At 37.9% G+C, this 18,006-nt stretch overlaps 1 protein-coding gene across 1 annotated transcript in view; it reads left to right on the top strand.

Moving 5' to 3' along the window:
* The window catches only part of LOC148832948 (epidermal growth factor receptor-like), a 127,841-nt gene extending 113,655 nt beyond the window's left edge, over window positions 1–14,186 (top strand). The window contains exons 23-28 of the mRNA XM_088919137.1: window positions 1,569–1,715; window positions 2,545–2,642; window positions 3,365–3,532; window positions 5,017–5,058; window positions 6,206–6,296; window positions 6,648–14,186. Coding sequence (XP_088775263.1) covers window positions 1,569–1,715; window positions 2,545–2,642; window positions 3,365–3,532; window positions 5,017–5,058; window positions 6,206–6,296; window positions 6,648–7,003 — 902 coding nt within the window. The 3' untranslated portion in view covers window positions 7,004–14,186. The remainder of the gene's footprint in view (window positions 1–1,568; window positions 1,716–2,544; window positions 2,643–3,364; window positions 3,533–5,016; window positions 5,059–6,205; window positions 6,297–6,647) is intronic.
* The last annotated feature ends 3,820 nt before the right edge of the window (window positions 14,187–18,006 follow it).

Below are 18,006 nucleotides of genomic sequence, written 5' to 3'. Positions count from 1 at the left end.
TTGGGAGCAGTCAAGTGACTTTGGAGATGCAGGCCTCGTGGCTCAGCCTCTGCTGTTCCTTGCAATAAAACACTAGCTCTCTGAGATGAGTGGATCACATTTCTCTGCTGCCTGCAGATTACCAGGCTGTGGCTAAGGCAGAAAGTCTCTGTTTTATTATTTTTTCAAACAAGCCATTGCACCTATTTCTTAACAGGAACCATGAAAGTCTAGTCCAGGAACCTGTACATCTGTGGATTTCATGTGTATTCTTTATTAAATGGATTTCAACACAGTTGCCAGCTGGAATATTGCCAGAGAAAAACTTAAAAAGATGTACAGTATATGTAAAGTGTAGTTACTAATTAAGCATTTAAGAATTTAAGATAATTCACTGGCAAGCTCCGAAAGCTGTGTGTTTTTTCTAACAAATACACTAAGTTAGTGCACATGGAAAATGAAGGTAAGCTTAAAGTTGACCTACTAACAGCTTCAGCAAACCCAAGAACTGACGCTAAAGAGGCCCTGGAGAGGATACTGGATAAAATATGCAGTTACTGCTTTTTTTAAAATTCATTCCCATGAGCTCAGTAATATCTGCAGGAACTTGTATAGTTAACCACAGAGGAGCTGTAAGCTAGTTTCATTTTACAGCGCAAAGAGGCCTTGTCCTAAGTCAGACCTGAACAGACAGCACTTCTGGACACCCTTTGTAACTACTGAGGGAGTGTATATTTAGTAACCGTTTGTAATTTTTAATCATGTAAAGCAAAAAAAGAGAATACCATCAATATTAAAAAGATCACTAAAACATTACATCATAACCTACTGTAACCCCGCCTAAAATACCAACAGTAATTTCAAAGAAAACTACATCTCTTGACATGGGCTTTTTGTTTGCTGGTGGCTTCTTCTGTATAGTCTGTGGAAAGCCACCACTTTAACAGATTTTTGGCAAGAGTTTTGATTATAATCTGGGGAAAAGTCATGTTACACTTCAGTGTTTTTAAAGGAAGAGTTTCCAAGGCTACAGATCAGAAAAAAGGTATATATTTCAGATTGTCAGATAACTTTTCCTGACCAAGTTCAGGAAGTCTGAGCAAATAAAAATACAACCTGGAACCTGAAACACCTGGGCTGTTTAGAGACTGTTTTGGGAATTAAAATTCAAGCAGCTCAATTCGTTACGGTTTCAACTGATAACTAGTCAGTAGCTACTGAGTAGAGAACAATTAGAGAAAGTGATTTTAAAATGTATTGTACAGCTCAATGTCTTTTTCTTTTAAATAGTAACACTAATCCTTTTACTCTGAAAATGACTCATTCACTACTCACCCTGCCTGAATAGCAGCAGGTCCACAGATACTGTGACCGTGTGATTTGTATTCATCTTATTCACAGTGCAGTTGCTGCAACACCATCATGTGTCATTCAAGATGATTCCAAGGGCTATAATTTGTCTCTGTGTGTTTTTTTTTATTGATTAACCAGCCTCATCACCATGTTAAGAGTTTGGCATGTTTGACTGTGGAATGGTACTCTGTGATGTGGCTGGTCCAGTTCACCTGATTCCAGGTTCTTCTGCTTAGGTGTGACAGTTTGGGAGTTAATGACCTTTGGGTCAAAGCCTTACGATGGAATCCCAGCCAGTGAGATTGCAGGGATCCTAGAGAAAGGCGAACGCCTGCCCCAGCCTCCCATCTGTACCATTGATGTCTACATGATCATGGTGAAGTGTAAGTGTTGTATCTGCGTTGTGCATTCTGAACCCCTTCCCCCACAAACCCAAAATAACTTTTGTTAACCAGCATCACAAAAACAATAAATGAAACATCTCTACTGTTTTAGAATGTATTTATTTAGAACTCACCAACTTTGCCTCCCGTGTGAGTACTTTTATTGTACATATAGTACTTTTTTTAAGTCAACAGAGATAAAGATGTGCGACAGGTCTGTCTCTCCTGAAGTGGCTCATTTAATCAACTTGTACAGTACACCACATGTGAAGTTGTTTACATGTAATAGAGGCCTGAATGACCTCTAGTGGCAGGTCAGCTGAAACTGCTAGGCTGATTACTGCTGGCCTACCACAAAAAGTAACCTTGGAATTTAGAGAATGTGGGATCGGCAATTGTTTTTCCTCTTTCTATCCATCCATCTGTAATCATCTGTAAGTCCTGGGAAGGGTTGTGGCAGCCCTGTAGGCATCCAAAGCGAAGGACACAAGGCAGGACTGAGAGCATAACACTGACTTTCCAAATTGGCCCTTTATGAGCATAAAGTGGAAGTTCTGTGCTTGTACATTTTCCTCTGATATACATAACTGTCAGATCCATCTCCTATCTTTCTCACTGTGAATCCCACAGATTATACAGAGTTAGTGTCAAATGAGGAAATAATGCACCGAGAAATTATTACAGTTTCCACTGAACCTTAGCTAGTGGAACCATTCAGCTTTAAGACTCAGTTTATTGACTATTGGAGTTAACTAGTCTTGAACTCATTTTTCTGTTGTCTTTACCATGAAGCATGGTTTCCATATTTGTTCTTATGTATATCACTCAGGCTGGATGATCGATGCAGACAGCAGACCCAGATTCCGAGAGCTTATTGCAGAGTTTTCAAAAATGGCTCGGGATCCCCCACGCTATCTTGTCATACAGGTAAAAAGAGCTAAAGTATACATCTTCTGCCATGTAGAGTTCATTTTAGGGAACCAGCATTGAATCTCTTATCTTTTAATTTCATGAATATTTGTGTGTTTAAAGCTCACTGCATCTGTGCTTTGAGATTTTTGTTTTTCATTTTGCAGGATTCCTCTTGTCTATATACAGTATGCCGTTTCCTCTCCTTAGGATCAATATTTCTCAGTGTCTGTGAAACCAGCCTAGATGACCACTTTGCCCTGTCAGAACTCAGATTAGTACCACAAAGCTCATTTTCTTTCTACTTTAAGCTACCAACGTTTTCCGAAACACAATTATGAATACAAAACAAAAACACATGCAAAAAAGAGAGCTCACACCCTAAATGAAAAGTTGGCTAGATACACTTTTAAGAAAACACATCTGACCATGTTGTTACTATTTGGCTTAACTCTTCTTTGTGTGTGGCAAAAACCTACAGTGTGTGAACATGCCATATTACAAGATTTTATTAAAGATTTCCCTGGGATCTGAGACACACAGTACATTATATCTCCCGAGCCAGCAGTTGTGCATAGTGTTATGGTATTTCAAATTACAATGGAGTGGAAAATAGACAGTTATTAGATAGCAGTTTTTCTACAGTATGTGTACCACTTCTAAGTCAAACTCAAAGATTGTCAAAGTTAATGTACAGGTGGTTTTTTTCTTTCCGATTAAGTTGTTCTGTTGTTTCACAGGGTGATGAACGCATGCATTTGCCGAGCCCCACTGATTCCAAGTTCTATCGCACCTTGATTGATGGAGATGAAATGGATGATGTTGTGGATGCAGATGAGTATCTCGTTCCCTACAACGGCTTCTTCAACAGCCCCAGCACGTCTCGGATGCAGCTCTTACACTCTATGGTAAAGCTATCTCAAAGTCATCTGAGGGTCTTGTGGTGCCGGGAGTGGAAAATGGAAGATGTATCAGTTTTGCTTCCCAAATATTCTAATTTGAATCTGTGTCATACTTACTTTCTCTGCACTACAGCTGTGGGCACATTTTTTGACACATTTATTGGAACATGGGCTGAGCGATTCATTGCTGTTGTGTCTACAAACACGATATTATGTAGGTTAGTTTAACACACATCTTCTCGTTGATAATCAGAATTATGTTCTGCAGCAGTGCATTTCTCATCACTTGCTAAGGATGTATACATTTTGGCATTAGAATGATTCCGAATAAGAAAAGAACAGAATAATTCAAAACTTTATCTGTGTTTTTGTACATTGTGTGCTGGGCCTTAAGGCAACAACGGATAAGTGTTGTCTGGGTAATGACGGCGGGAGATGTTGTACTTTTTTGGCCCAGTCCACTTGGCTGGAGAACAACTTCCTTGCCAAGGATATGAGCCTGATCAAAGACCCACTGGGACAGAAGAAATCAAGGGAAATTGAATGCATAGGCGGATATGTGGGAGGGAAAGGGAAAGTCAGTTAAATTTCAAACACAGCTGAAATGGGAATGCATGTACCTGGCAGCCAAATAGAGCAAGTGAGATGGCTGTGGGTGGTTAAATCCTCTTCCTGAGGTTTCATAGCTACAAACATCAGGTACTGACTACCAGGTCTACACTGTTCACCAAAAGCACTGAGACTGTTATCCATATAATCCTGCTTTGTGTGTAAGGCTCTTCATGGAGCAGTTTCCTTCTAATGGTATGGCATATTGCCGCCTAGTAAATGTAATTTTAGAACACTGTGATGAGATGCAGAGATTTTAGCAATACTATTATTCTTAAAGGTTCAAAATTATTCAACCCTTTTCTGAAAATTAATTTAGTCGGTCATGATTTTGTGCTTTCATGTCATTTTTCTTAATGCAGTATATACTGTACTGTAAAATGCCAACAGCATACATAAAGTACCTAATACCTTTTATACTGTGAAAGACTTGCCAATCAGTAACAGCTGATCCTCAACACACAATAAGCAAACTAATCACCTTTCCCTCTGCCTACCTAGAAATGTGGTTTCCTCCTGGAAGCAGGGCAGAGGAATCTTCTCATTTTTGAAGGCAGGGATATAGTGGACAGAGGCTTCCCAAAACACTAAGCTTGAAATATACTATCTACAATCATGTTCCGTATGCTGTCACAAAAAGTTCAAAAGATTGCAGGTTGTCCTTTTTGACTAATAGTATTCAAGTACTTTTTAATTGAGCGAGGTTTTAAGATGATACAACTGCAAACCCATTAAACCCATAAAGGATAACATTGTGGGAAGGGAGAGTGTGTTTTTTATCTCTTTAGCTATATCAGTGGTTTTGCACCAGTATGTGATCTTGTTATTTAGTTAATTCAAAGGACTCTAACATTTAATTGAATTTCATTATTGAATTACAGAGCCTTAACAGCAGCACGGGATCTTGCACGATCAGAAATGGGGTAAGTGAGTGGAATTGAAAGAGCTAGTACTGGGCTACTGTGAGAAATAACATTAGTTTGTACTTATTAGTAGTATTTTAAGTTTGTACAGTAAATGGTACCAGGAATTTATATTTCAAGCGTCAATATCTCGGTAACCTTTTTAAAGTAAATTAGAATGGTTTTAAAATGTTTTCTGCAATGCTCTGTTTATACGAGGATCTTGTTTTGTCCTTTGACCACGGGTAGGAGACATTTTTTTTAAAAAAGGCAACAACTGTTTTTACTGATCGCATCACTGAACTGCTACAAACAGTGATGAACCAAGATATTGCAAATGTAGAGTGGCATGGTAACACAGTAGCTAGTATTGCAGGCTTGCAGCACTGGGGCCCTGAGTTCAATTCTGCACCTGGGGTGATCTGTGTGGAGATTGTATCTTCTCCCCATGTTCACATGGGTGTCTGCTAGGTACTCCAGTGTCCTCCTACAGGGAAGGACATACTGGTAAATTGGCTTCTGGAAAAATTGTCTGTGTGTGCCCTGTGATGGACTGGTGTCCTACCCAGAGTGTATCCTGCCTTATGCCCATTGCTTGCTAAGATAGGCTCCAGCTCTCCATTAACCCTGTATTGGATAAAGCGGTTAGAAAACTGATAGACTGATACTACACAGCCTAGAAAAGCCAAATCTGTATTTTTCAGAAACCCCATTTTAAGGGTGTCTTCTTTGATGTTTCTGAGAACTTGATAAACTGCATGCCAGTCCTCCCACTGGTGCACATTCAGAACACTTTTTGACGTCTGATATGTGCTAGGCTGTGTGATTGTAGGACTGAGTAGCCAGAGTGTTTAAAGGCTGTAATGCAGTAAAAAGAGTTATGTTGTTTAGTTGACGTTTGTAACTCACCTTTTAACATTTTTTTATATTAAACATTTTTATAGATGTATTTACATTTACATACTGTATAGACTTCTTAACCAAAAATATTTTTCACAGTATGAAATATAAAAAGACACATGGAATGTTATCAGGGTGGGACTGGTTCTCCTTTTCAATACTGTGAATAAATATTGCATGAAAGTTGTAAAACCACAATGACAGCTGATATTTGATTTTTACTTGGTTTGCAAAACCTGACTTTTTTTCTTGTGTTTTTGATTATCAGGGATATCCGATGAGAGAGGATAGCTTCATCCAGCGCTATATTACTGACCCTACAGATGGAGCTTTCGAAAAGGACTTTCAGCCTTTACCAGGTGAGTAATGGATGCTGTGTACATTGCATAAACATTGAACGCTTAGTGAATCATTTTCAAAAACAAATATTTTTGATTAATGCGGTACTTCATTCAAATAAGGTACAGTGGGAGGGTGCATTTTATTCCATCATCATTGACCATCTGTGTCTTTTTCGCATTCGTTCTGATTTTCTGATTGAAAGTGTATGTGACATCATCTTTATTTTGTTTGGCTGACACTTACATTTACATTTAAGTTGCCCATGTACACACTTGAGTATTTTACTGGAGCCTCCCTCAAGGGTCCAACAGCAGTGCGATGAATCAAGATTAGAGCCTCTAATTGAATCCTTCTGTTGTGTCTGACAGAGTATGTGAACCAAAACGGGAACCCAGTGTCCGACGTCATGAACCCCATCTATCAGGACAGTGTTGTTCCCATCTCAGCAGCGACGAGGGCTCAAAATCCAGACTCTCAGTATCTGAATTCCTTCAGCAACACCGCTGACTTCCACGAATACCTCAACACCGTACAGCCAGCTTTGCCCAGGCCCTTGTTTGACAACCCACACTACTGCGACCAAAAAGTCACCCACCAAACCAGCCTGGACAATCCTGATTACCAACAGGACTTCTTTCCTCCCAAGTCCAAGGTCAATGGGCATCTTCCCGCTGCTGAGAACACCGAGTACTTGGCCTTGTCAGCGCAGGCCGAGGTTCACTAGTTGATTCTTTCGTGGATTGAGTGCACCCTCTTGGATATCGCTGTTCCCAGTTTCTCAAACCTCCTGTGAGCCTGGGCTCTGATACAGCAAAACAGTTTCAACAAACGTAGTGGATGGAGTTCAGAGAAGTGCCATTAGCAGCATCAGCTTGATCTCCTTTCCCACCTTCTTACCTGCAAGGATGCTTGTGTCCCCAGTGATGTGATGGCTATGACACTAAGCAAAGCAATTAGGAGTCTTTCCCTTCCTTCAACTTAAAGATCACACATCTTAAAACCACGATCCACCCCACCTTCCATGAACAGAATGAAACACTGATAAGGTATTCATGAAATATGAATGAGGAGTACCAGAGCAAAAGCCTATTCTCTAACCCATAAATTGAAAATTGAAAATACACAGGGTGAATATGAGCATTAACATGGTGGTTAACAAGTGACTAAGTGTTTGATTTTAATTCTTAGCTAAGATACAAACAACAGTATCTCTGTTTTTTTTTGAGAAATAGGCTTTCGGCCTCAGAAATGGACTGATTATGATTCTGCAGAAGTGTGGCCTCCATTAAGAGAGACCAAGCAACGCAAAGGAGGAGTTTTTTGTTTTTTCATTCATAATGTTTTGACTTAAAAAGCCATATTAGACATTCCCTTGGATCGGAAGAGTGTTTTTAAAGTGTTTATCCATGAAATATACTGTATATTGTGTGGCGTTCATGGATTCCAAGATCAGATGTATGTCCTAGAAAATCAAAAGGATGTTGTTGATGCAATGACATTCTTAATGGAGTATGTTAATTGAATGTCTCCAACTGATGTTCCAAATCACATACAGGATCATTTGTTTGTGCTATTTGACCCAGAGACCAAAGCTGTCCAAAAAGTGCAATGTTGGGTTTCCAGTTGGGTTGCTATAACAATTCAGTGGGATCTAGTGTGTCCACAGGTTGTTTTGGGAAGAACTTAGGACCAGATCTTCATTTCCACACAGGTTTTGGTGTTTTTATTAATTGGTTGGATGAAAAAGGACTAGATCAGAGTAGTGGCTAAGTAAGGCTGAAGTCTAATATTTCCTGTGCTGTCAACAGATGTAGTTCCAATTTTATGTGTATTTATTCATCAAAAAGGTGTAAACATTTTTGATTTTTGTTATTTAACCACATAGTTTTCAAAGAGCTCTGAAATTCTTTTGGGTACAGCTAACATTGTGAATGAGGTCGTTTTATCATGTTTTAAAGAAATATACATACACCATACTTCATAAATTTGATTGTGAAAACTGTTTGGGTACAGACATTGAATAACAGAAAACTAAAGTTCTTTTAAGATTTACACTAAAGATTTCTGGAAAGAGCAAGAAGAAAGCAGTATTCTTTTGATATGTTTTTTTTATTTCTGCAAAAGGTCAAATATATTTGCCTTTCAAAACATTTTTATGGAATAACTGCAAAGGTGATTTCATGCAATGAGGAGAATTTAAAAGTTAATAGTTAAACATTTGAGTGCCAACACTGCAGTTAAACATTTCTGCTTTACCATAAATATTTTTTTTCCATTTTATTCAAAAACAATGTAGCATATTGTCCTTCTTATTATCATTTATTGAGTTTCTTGCTTTTGGCAGTTAGGCAGCTTAGATATGACAGTGAAACAGAAACACTTCAGGACAAGAGGGGAAGTCTCTAAGGAAGGAGTAGGCAGCTGCTAAAGTCTGAAATTGGCAGCTTACTGTAGAATGAGAAAACGCATCCTGTTTTCACTAAAGCAAAGAACAGATATGGTAGTGTCTTGTGCTTTTAGTGTCTATGTGAGATTTCTGCTTTAATTGAATTTCTTATAAGGTGGTTGTGTTTAAATGTATTTGTAAAAGGAGATGTAGTTTGTTATAAATAACATAACATTACTAGAAGTAATCGTGAAAAAGATGAGATACATAAATATTTGAATGTAAAATGGAAATCTGAACAGTTCTGTTCACCTACAGAAAATTTCCTGTGAAAGAAAATTCTCACATTCGTATGTTTCGCATTTCAGCTCACTACAATTAATGACTTGATTAAGTGATTTATGGATATCTGTTACGTGGAAAAAAATGTAATATACCGAGCAGACTACTACAGTGCACGCTTATGAAATGAGCTAGAATGTTTTGTTAGATTTCAGACAAAGCCTCAGTGGACACTTGATAAAGTCACAATTAAAAACTGGTCCTTGAGGAGTTGGTATTATTATGTTGTATCTCAACTGTCTAGTACCTAACAGTGTGGTAAAAATGATCAATCGTCTTGCGGAGTCAACGAAAAAGGTCTTCAACTGTCATATCCTTTTCATTTAAGGTATTTCCTTGTCACCTGGCGTGTTTTATTTCTAAGTTGTTTTTAATTTCAAGATTGCAAAAGGGCTGACTTTTACATTTCAGAGAATAACATAGGAAGACACATCAGGGTTCTTCCAAAGAAAACTAGTCTCTCACATACAGTAGATGTGTGTTTCTGGATAACTAAACTGAAATAACCAGTAATATGTTAACTGATGAAATAACCTTTTCTATCTGCGCCCTGCTGGTCAAATTCAGACTGGTTAATGAGAGAGAAGCTCTAAGTGACATTTGGTCTTTTGACTTCTCAAGTGACCCATTTCTCCCTTGCTAAATAAAGCTGTATTGTCAGGCCTTGGAAAGTGAATAGCACTCTCACAGTTTCAATGCACTTGCAACAAGCTTTTCAGTACTTCACATTACATACTTTCTTTGATCTTTTCATTACTTTAACATGAGATATTCAGAAACATGAAGACTGGAATCAGGACAGCTGTTGGCTATGGACCCTGGGAAGACATTGTCCAAAAAATAAGCTTTAAGTCTTAATTTTCAATTTAATGTTTTCCATTGTTGGTTTGGAAACTGTAGGGATCATGGTTTAGAAATTGCTATTGTATCTCAGCTAGTTCTGATGCTGAGGATTTTTGACATTGCTGTCCCTCAGCATTGATTATTTTGACATGACAGACATATACTAACAGGCTGGAATGCAGAAAAAAACTCTGCTCTAGCCACAAGATACTTTCGCCATTGGGATCTCCTGTCATACAAACTCAGGACTACCCAAAGGAGAGATTTTAAAATTTCACAACATAAACCTTGTTGTTGTCTTTGAGTTCAGGTAAATGGTCCACTAGAGTTATTCAGTAACTTTAAAAGTGATATTTATTTTAGAGATTTTGGAACTAACTTGAACTTTCTGATTCTGTTTATTTTTTGCTGTTTCTGTTATGCAATAGATAGAAACCAAGGTATTAATGTACCTCCTTTTATCGATTGGTAGAAAAGAAAATATTCTTTTGTAATAAGCCAAAGACTTTGTGGATAGCAATCATTAAATCCTTAGGAATAGTGCAGTTGTTTTCATGTTTGTTCTTAAAGGGATGCGCAGCTGTCCTGGCTGTCTGGATTTCGTTTGAAATTCTGTATTTATGGCATCCTCTCACGTGTATGTACTTAAGTGAGCTTTTAGTTCAGGTTGCCTGATGTTTAGCCCACAGTGTATTGAATGTAAACTGCCATATGTCAGCAAAATCTATTCGAAGTGTTTTATTCTAAGTATTTGTCTTTACTATATATAACACTACACCATTTGCAATCAGATACAGAAGTACACATTAAACTCATTTATCCCTCTAGTTTTGGGAGTCATTAGAAAGAATAGTCTTTTATTTTCTAAGTATTTTCATCTTTTTTAAGAATTATCCTTTAGGTATCAATGCGACAGCCAATGTATAACTGTGAAGGCTTAACAGAACTTGTTTAATTGTGATACATACAGTACAACCGACAACCTAGCACAACATTGTAAAAGGCCCATTTTTCCTCAAGGTTTCTTTGTGTTTTATGTCAAGGATGTGTTTTCAGTGCTTTTTAAAATTCAGCATAAATCTTTGATACTTCAAGTCAAATACTGAAAAATACTAAAACATTGCATTACTAAACTAGTGGCTGTCAAGTTAATTTGCCTTAGCTAATTTCAGCCTTGCCAAACAGTTTCATTGCATTTCCTGAGCAGTGGCTTTTTCCAAGTTTTTTCTTCACTTTGCTGTTCGGTACCTTTTTATCTGTGCTTAATAGTATTTTTGATAAAGACTTTAAACAAAACAGACTGGACTCTAGCTTAATAGACTTTCACTGCACCAGGTAAAGGACCATGTGGAATAATTTAGATTAGCCTTGGTATAGGCATGTACAGTTATATTTTAATTGGCTAGAAGAAGTAATTAGTAAAAAGGTTTTGTTCCTGAGGTCATGAGTGAGTTGACTCTGTGTTCATACTTTATGACTCTAGAGTAGCATGATATCAAACTATATAGCCTTCTTTTACAGGGTAATCTTACATACAGAAGAATAATGGCACTTACTGTAACTATTGAACCAGCAAGTTTTGTTCTCTATGAGACTTGCAAGTTCTTCAGTAGAAAATTGTGTTACCTTTGAATTCACAAGTGCACCAAATCCTCTTCTATGAGAAAACAATGATGTCATATTTTGGTCTTAATAGTACCCTCAAGTTTAGGCAAAGCTTTCCAAAATCAGCTGTAACCAATTACCCTAGAATGCCAAGGGCTGGAAATTGATTATTTTCCAAATAAGTCCACACACTATCTTTCCCTTTTTTTAATTTCTAGTTTGTAAAGAAGAGATTTGCTCACTGTTTCTAAAATGTTTAACCTAATCTTCACAGTGCATTTGTTTTGCTACATATTCCCTTTGTTGCTATTTGCTTTCTGTAATTAACTGAAAAACAAACCCAGGTCAGGTCACAGAAAGTCTCCTTTGTACAAGGTTGAGATTCAGTACTGAAAGGTGCTTCCATATTTGTGAGATGCGTCCACACAAACACATGATATCCAATACACGTGCTATGCACACATGTACTGAGCATCAAAAGACTCTTCTCACTACTGTATGTGTCCATGAATGTCCTTAGAATAATAAAAAATGTGAATTTTTCTTTATAAGAATTATAATGTTATTTTGTTTAATTGAACATTCATCGCCAACTATAAGTTGGAGTGATTTTGACTGCATAGGTGATAAATCAGCTCAGTGAGACAATTGCCTTGTAAAAAGATATGAGGTGTTTAAACCTGTTGACTGTGAAACCTAGGGGAAATCAAGAAGGAAAAGCATGTAAAGGAACCAACATGCCTCTTATATCAAGAGGACACTGACCATGGGCCATGAAAAGAGCAGCACCTCAGGTGCACTTACCAGCAGTGGAGTCAAGTCCTCTTCAGTGATGAGACAAGATTTTGTGTAAACCACCACCACAAATGCCAGTGAGTTTGTTGAAAACATGCAGCATGATACACGAGGTCAATGGAAGGGGAGGTTCAAATGTGATGGTCTGTGCAGGAGTGTCTTGTCTCTACAGAACTCTGCTTATATGAAATGGCGGTAACGTGACTGCATGGCACCCAACTGACCAAATCCTGCTCATTCCAGCAGCATAAAGCATGTCTTCATGCTGCTTGTCTCACAAAAGCTTAAGAATGTGAGCGTAGTGTGCCCTGGATGCCTTACTTTCAAGACTTGAGCTTCATTGAACTTTTATGAGAAGTTTGGAAGAAGAGCAGTGTCTGTGGCTCAGTGACCAGTAAACAGGCACATGCTTGTCCAGAATCTACAAGACAAGTGGCACAAAATCCCACGAGACAACAATAGCAACAATAGCAACCTGATGCAAAGCAAGAATTGCAGGTGTACAGCTTATATTACTTCCAATGATGGCTAAATATGCTGCAGTATTTGTCTCCCCGTTAATAAAAAATGTACATACAACAGCATAATGAATTTACTTATGTAATGCACGTTAAATAAAATATAAGAACACACAAAAACTACAGTAGTAAAACTACAGTACAGTACCAACTGGTGAATGTGGTTTAGTTATTTGTGTTTTATTCGTGTTTTCTTTTTGATGCTCAGTACATAAATTGCTTAATACAATTCTATTTCTAAAGCCAGTCCTTCTGATGTACTCCGTTTTTTATCTTCGAGGTTGACCTTTTAAATGCTCACATGGAAAGCACAAAGCTTATCTAACCTTATGTCATTTTCTAGCTCCACTTTGAAACATTGTGCAGTTTGATGGTTTAATTCAGTAATCATGCACAAAGAATGATCTGTGTGGATATGAACATGTTACAGTTATACAGTAGGCCATGAACTCACAATCTCTTGTTCTACAATGTAGAACTCCTTTTTTTAAATTGTTCTAGTTCTGTACTACACTGGGTCAGAAAATTATGACCAGATTTTTCTATAGAAAAATGGATGCTATAGTACAGTACAGATTTTATAATTGTTCAAAATGTATTTGGTCACAAATTGTAAGTTTAGGCATATGTGGTATGCAGGCAGAAGTTATGTTAATACAGAGGATTTGGTGTACTAAAAATCCTGTCTTTAATTATATCACATAAATTAAATGTTCCATCAAGATACATTTCCTCTCTTTGTCCAGACTTCATGAAGATGAAGTGTAAACAATAATTTCTTAGTTTAGAATTTTAACACAAAATAATAATTTCAGTTGGACTCAGGAATAATGCCTTTTAATGAGCATGCAGAGTACTTTTAGTATGTAGATGGTTATAGTTTTTCAGAGATGAAATGCTGAAGCACTATTTGTACATAGTTTATAATGGTTTTTAAAACTGTTTATAGATCTTATATGAGAATGTTTGTATATGGAGTCTGAAATGAAAAGAGGAAACTATATATTGCTGATGTAAACACTGATGTTTGAAATGTTATTGTTACCTGTACCATATGTGAAGATTATATGAATGTCTATGAGGAGATTTAAAGAAAATGTCAGAAAAGAAACGGTACTGATATTGAAAGTTCCTGAGCCATTCACAGCTGGCTCAGTACAGTTCATGGTTTTAAAATGTGTTTGTGAAAGTAAACCTGTAGCAATAAGTCAGCACCTTTTCTCAACTTCCTTCTACCAGTGCAGTGTTTTTGTATTGACATACAGTATACTGCACTTATTGTCAATTGTGATTCTTGTGAATAAACACTAGTACCATGCTTGAAATGAAACAAGTTATATGTGTTTTTGCTACTTTGTTCAGGAAACATTGTAATTCTGCATGCTGTGTTAAAATTAAATAAAATACTATAAACTGTTTGCTTTCTTTCCTCATTGTTGTAATTGCTCAATGTGATATTTGGTTACATGTGAAATAATGGCTAAAAGTGTCATTTTTTCAGTCGATTCACAAATCCTCCAGCAGCCAGCCCTGCTATCAGGTCAATATCAGCCACACCAGTCCAATCACGGATTTCCCACCCCCCAGTTCTGTCATCGCACCCACCAGTCTCCTTCCAGATTGTAAATCCAGTCTGCTTTTGGTCTCTCCAAGCACCAAAGGCTCGTCTTCCAATAGACCTCACTGCTCTACCCAAGGATCCCCAGGTTGAAACTCCCATCAGCCCTTCAGTGATGAGCTCAGCCTTTTACCACCCATGTATTCCAGAATAATTCTTCCACATCTAAATCCCATTCCCCCAAAATCACAGACTGGAATGCGGGTTGATTGCAAGGAACCTCAAAAGAATGAGGAGGCACATTTTCCTGTTCCAATTCAACGCAACACCCTTTTTCTTCCTTTTTCTTTCTCCCCTTCATGAAGAACACCCAACTGCCCGGCTCTGCTATGTTGCCCTTGTAAGGTCCCTATTCCAGTTGCCACCCTTGGACAACTCACCATTCTGCCCACCAGGACACCTGTTCCTTCTCTTCCTGTATCATTTCCTTTTGATCCTCCTGCAGTCTCATCTTCTCCGCTTTTTCCTTTTCTCTTCGTCTACGTCGGGCATCTTAACCACCATGCCTGCATTTCCTTCCCCTTACCTCTTGTTTCTACTATTATTATTATTATTATTATTATTATGACATATAGCTTGTTTAGTGCCTTTGCATTATCAGGTATCCTTTTTGCAGCCCAAGCTGCAGCAGCCACTGGTTCCACTTTATGGCAAAAATAGTACAAGCTGAACCCCTAACCTCCTCTCCCATCTTCCTATCCGGGTTTCTCCCTGGTTCCCAATGATTCCTCAACCTACTGTATAGCCCCAGCTGCCTGCATCCCTCTGCCAGCTGTTCATCTGCCTGGATCTTACTTAGCATTATCTAACACATCTTTTATTACCTCTTTCTCCAAAGACTGTGTTCTCACCACAGCCATGTTCCTTTCTTTTCATTGAAATATCCCCATCTTCATTACACTTCTTGTGCCTCTCTACTTTTGCCATCAGATAATCCACGGTGCAGACATTTTTCTATCACCTTAAATGCTTTTGATGTCCGCTCTTACTAAAACCCAAATCTTATCATGTCCTGTGGTCCTTCATTCCCAAGAATTGATGCAAATGGCTTTACTGTACTGCCTTAATCTTCGATTTTTTTGTGAATCATCACTCTCATCACCTGTGTCTCATACTTTCACAACTTCCTGCAATAACTTTTCTTTTCTGTCAGAATGCTCTAAGTCTTCTCTTGGTGATCTCCCCCAAAATGCTCCCCAGTCCCTTTCTCAAAGGACCAAGATGCCTGAGTACACCCCATCATTTTTGCAGGAAGACTACAAATGTACCATCACTGAGATGTTCAAAGTAAAGCAAGATTCAGTGCTTTCTGGTTATTTATTTCACATCAATGTAGGCTACTACAGTCCTCAACAAGGAATTCCAGACAACATGGTCTAATTTCTTGGACACCGGATTTCCAATGTCTATAAAGTTTATATCAGATCAGATCCAAAGCCTAAGGTAAGCTTATATTAAACTTTGCAATCAGGATATTGGCTCCTATTTGCCTCATGGCAGGGTTTCCAGTAACCTTGTCTTCACTGTCAGGTTGTTGTTCCACCCGGATACAAGCTGGTAAGGCCAATAAATCAACTCAGTCCAATTAATCCTTTAGTTTGTCTTAATTACAGACTGAAATAGAAGAGTGATATACTGAAGTTCTACTGACATCAACGTTGTAACAACATGTAACTTTAAAAGTCCTTAAATTAAATATATGACCTTTACTTTCCCTTCTCTGTTCATGGTTTTAGATGTTCAGTATAAACTGCAATGACAGAAACATCACCCAAGCTGTCAGAAACATTTACTTCTCCATTTCACTGAGGCCCTTTTGTACTCATCTGAAACTCCTCCATAGTGACTTATTGGTATGTCTGTCATTGCTCCACCAAACATCCCTGCCTCAAAAAGACCCCTTGCCAAGGCCGTTCACAATAGTTTCTCACATTTTTTAAACATCATGTTTTACTTGTACTGATTATAAAATAATTGAATTTCATTCTCATGTTCTTGAGATCAGCTTACTGGATCTGTTGCTCAATTGTACTAACACATTATTTCACCTTTTCCACATTTTTCCACATCTTCCGGCACTCTTGAGTGTCTTCTCTGCAGGTTCTGTATAACTGTGGAGACTGTTGTACTGTAGAAGGTAATGTTATGTTTTAGTGTGAGAAAAAAACTATTTTCAGTGAAATTCAGTCTTTTGAAAGGGATGTGGGTGATGTGGTCAGAGATTACAGCCACAAAAATCAGACCATGTTAGACAGTATCTTTTTTTGCTTTGAGTGAGAGAGAGTGAAAAATCAAGATATTTACTTTCTCACTATGCACATTTCAACTTCTAAGAGTTGCTGAGTTGCAGAGAAAAATTAACATTACCTAATTAAAATGAATAAAAGAATTGAATACAAAGATATAAAACAAAATTTATTATTATGACAGAATTATCACAACAAATAACTGTTATACTATAATTAAAAATGAAGTGAATTAGTGAATTGAAAATATTAATTGAATTGTTTTAATTATAGTTAATAACAGGGCAAGCTAGTATCGGTGTGAGAGCTGGAGTGACAGGACCTTAGTCTTTATGGACACTGTTTTGACAGAAGACCTGAATCACATGGAGACTTCAGGTGGTTCAGGCATACTGAGCCCCTTGAGCTTGTTTTCTCCAATTCTTTGTTGGATTCTTGACTTCTGCTTTGTTTCAACCTCATTTCTGAAACACCACTCGGCTTGGTATCAACATGGTATTTATCTTGGCTTGGACCCTGGCTTGCTTCAACCTTGTTCCATCTGATTTCCCCGTTGTGCTTTGGCCTTGGTTTTGGATTCAACAGCTTTGACTGCCTGCCTGACCACGAACATGAACAATGCTGCTTCCCTGAGTCCCTAACCTGCTGTGGAAGCCCCTCTACCTGCATTTAACACCGTTCTGCTCCCCTGCCAGCACACTGCCCACAGTTCCCCTGGGGTATCATTCTCCTTTTGTCCAGGAAGTGGGTTCATCTTATGATTCACAATCTACTCCTAGTCTCACCAAGCAATGGGATCGTTATAGTATAACAGAGCCCTGAGCAAAGCCAGAGCAGTTCTTAAGAATCCTTGAAGGACCTGAAGTGGAGCGGTAGTAAATTGTCTCCAGGTGATTCAGGTCTCCTGTCAAAATGGTGTCCATGGCAAAAAAGTGGGTGGAGCAGTGGCTGGCTGCCCAAGCTAATTCTAACTCATCCCTTAGTGCAGCAGCTGGGGTGAGTACGACACCATATAACTGAAACATGTAAAGAACATACTTTAAAAAACATGCCTGTCTGTTACCTATATCTTACTAGACTTTTTATAGGCAAAATTATTATCTTCAGTATGAATACATATCACTGTAATTGCATTTAACTGTTAACTATTTAAGGATGAAATTGTTGAAATTGAAATTGTTGTAAGGAGTTGGTAATTATAACACCAAATCCATCCCAATCTCCAACACAAATGCAAAATTATAAAGTGATTGCTTTGTCATTGTTTGTTTGAGTCAGAATAAGTTAGACTTTGGGACTTACAGAAGATTGAATCAAAAACCAATGAAGAAGGAAAATGAACTTCAGGAAAGGAACATTTAAGTGTAAAATCTG

This window comes from Atractosteus spatula, chromosome 6 (assembly GCF_055471065.1).
Source record: "Atractosteus spatula isolate fAtrSpa1 chromosome 6, fAtrSpa1.hap1, whole genome shotgun sequence".
In the NCBI taxonomy this organism is placed as follows: Eukaryota; Metazoa; Chordata; class Actinopteri; order Semionotiformes; family Lepisosteidae; genus Atractosteus; species Atractosteus spatula.
Note: the sequence above shows the minus strand (reverse complement) of the source record. Positions and strands in the feature narration are given on the sequence as shown.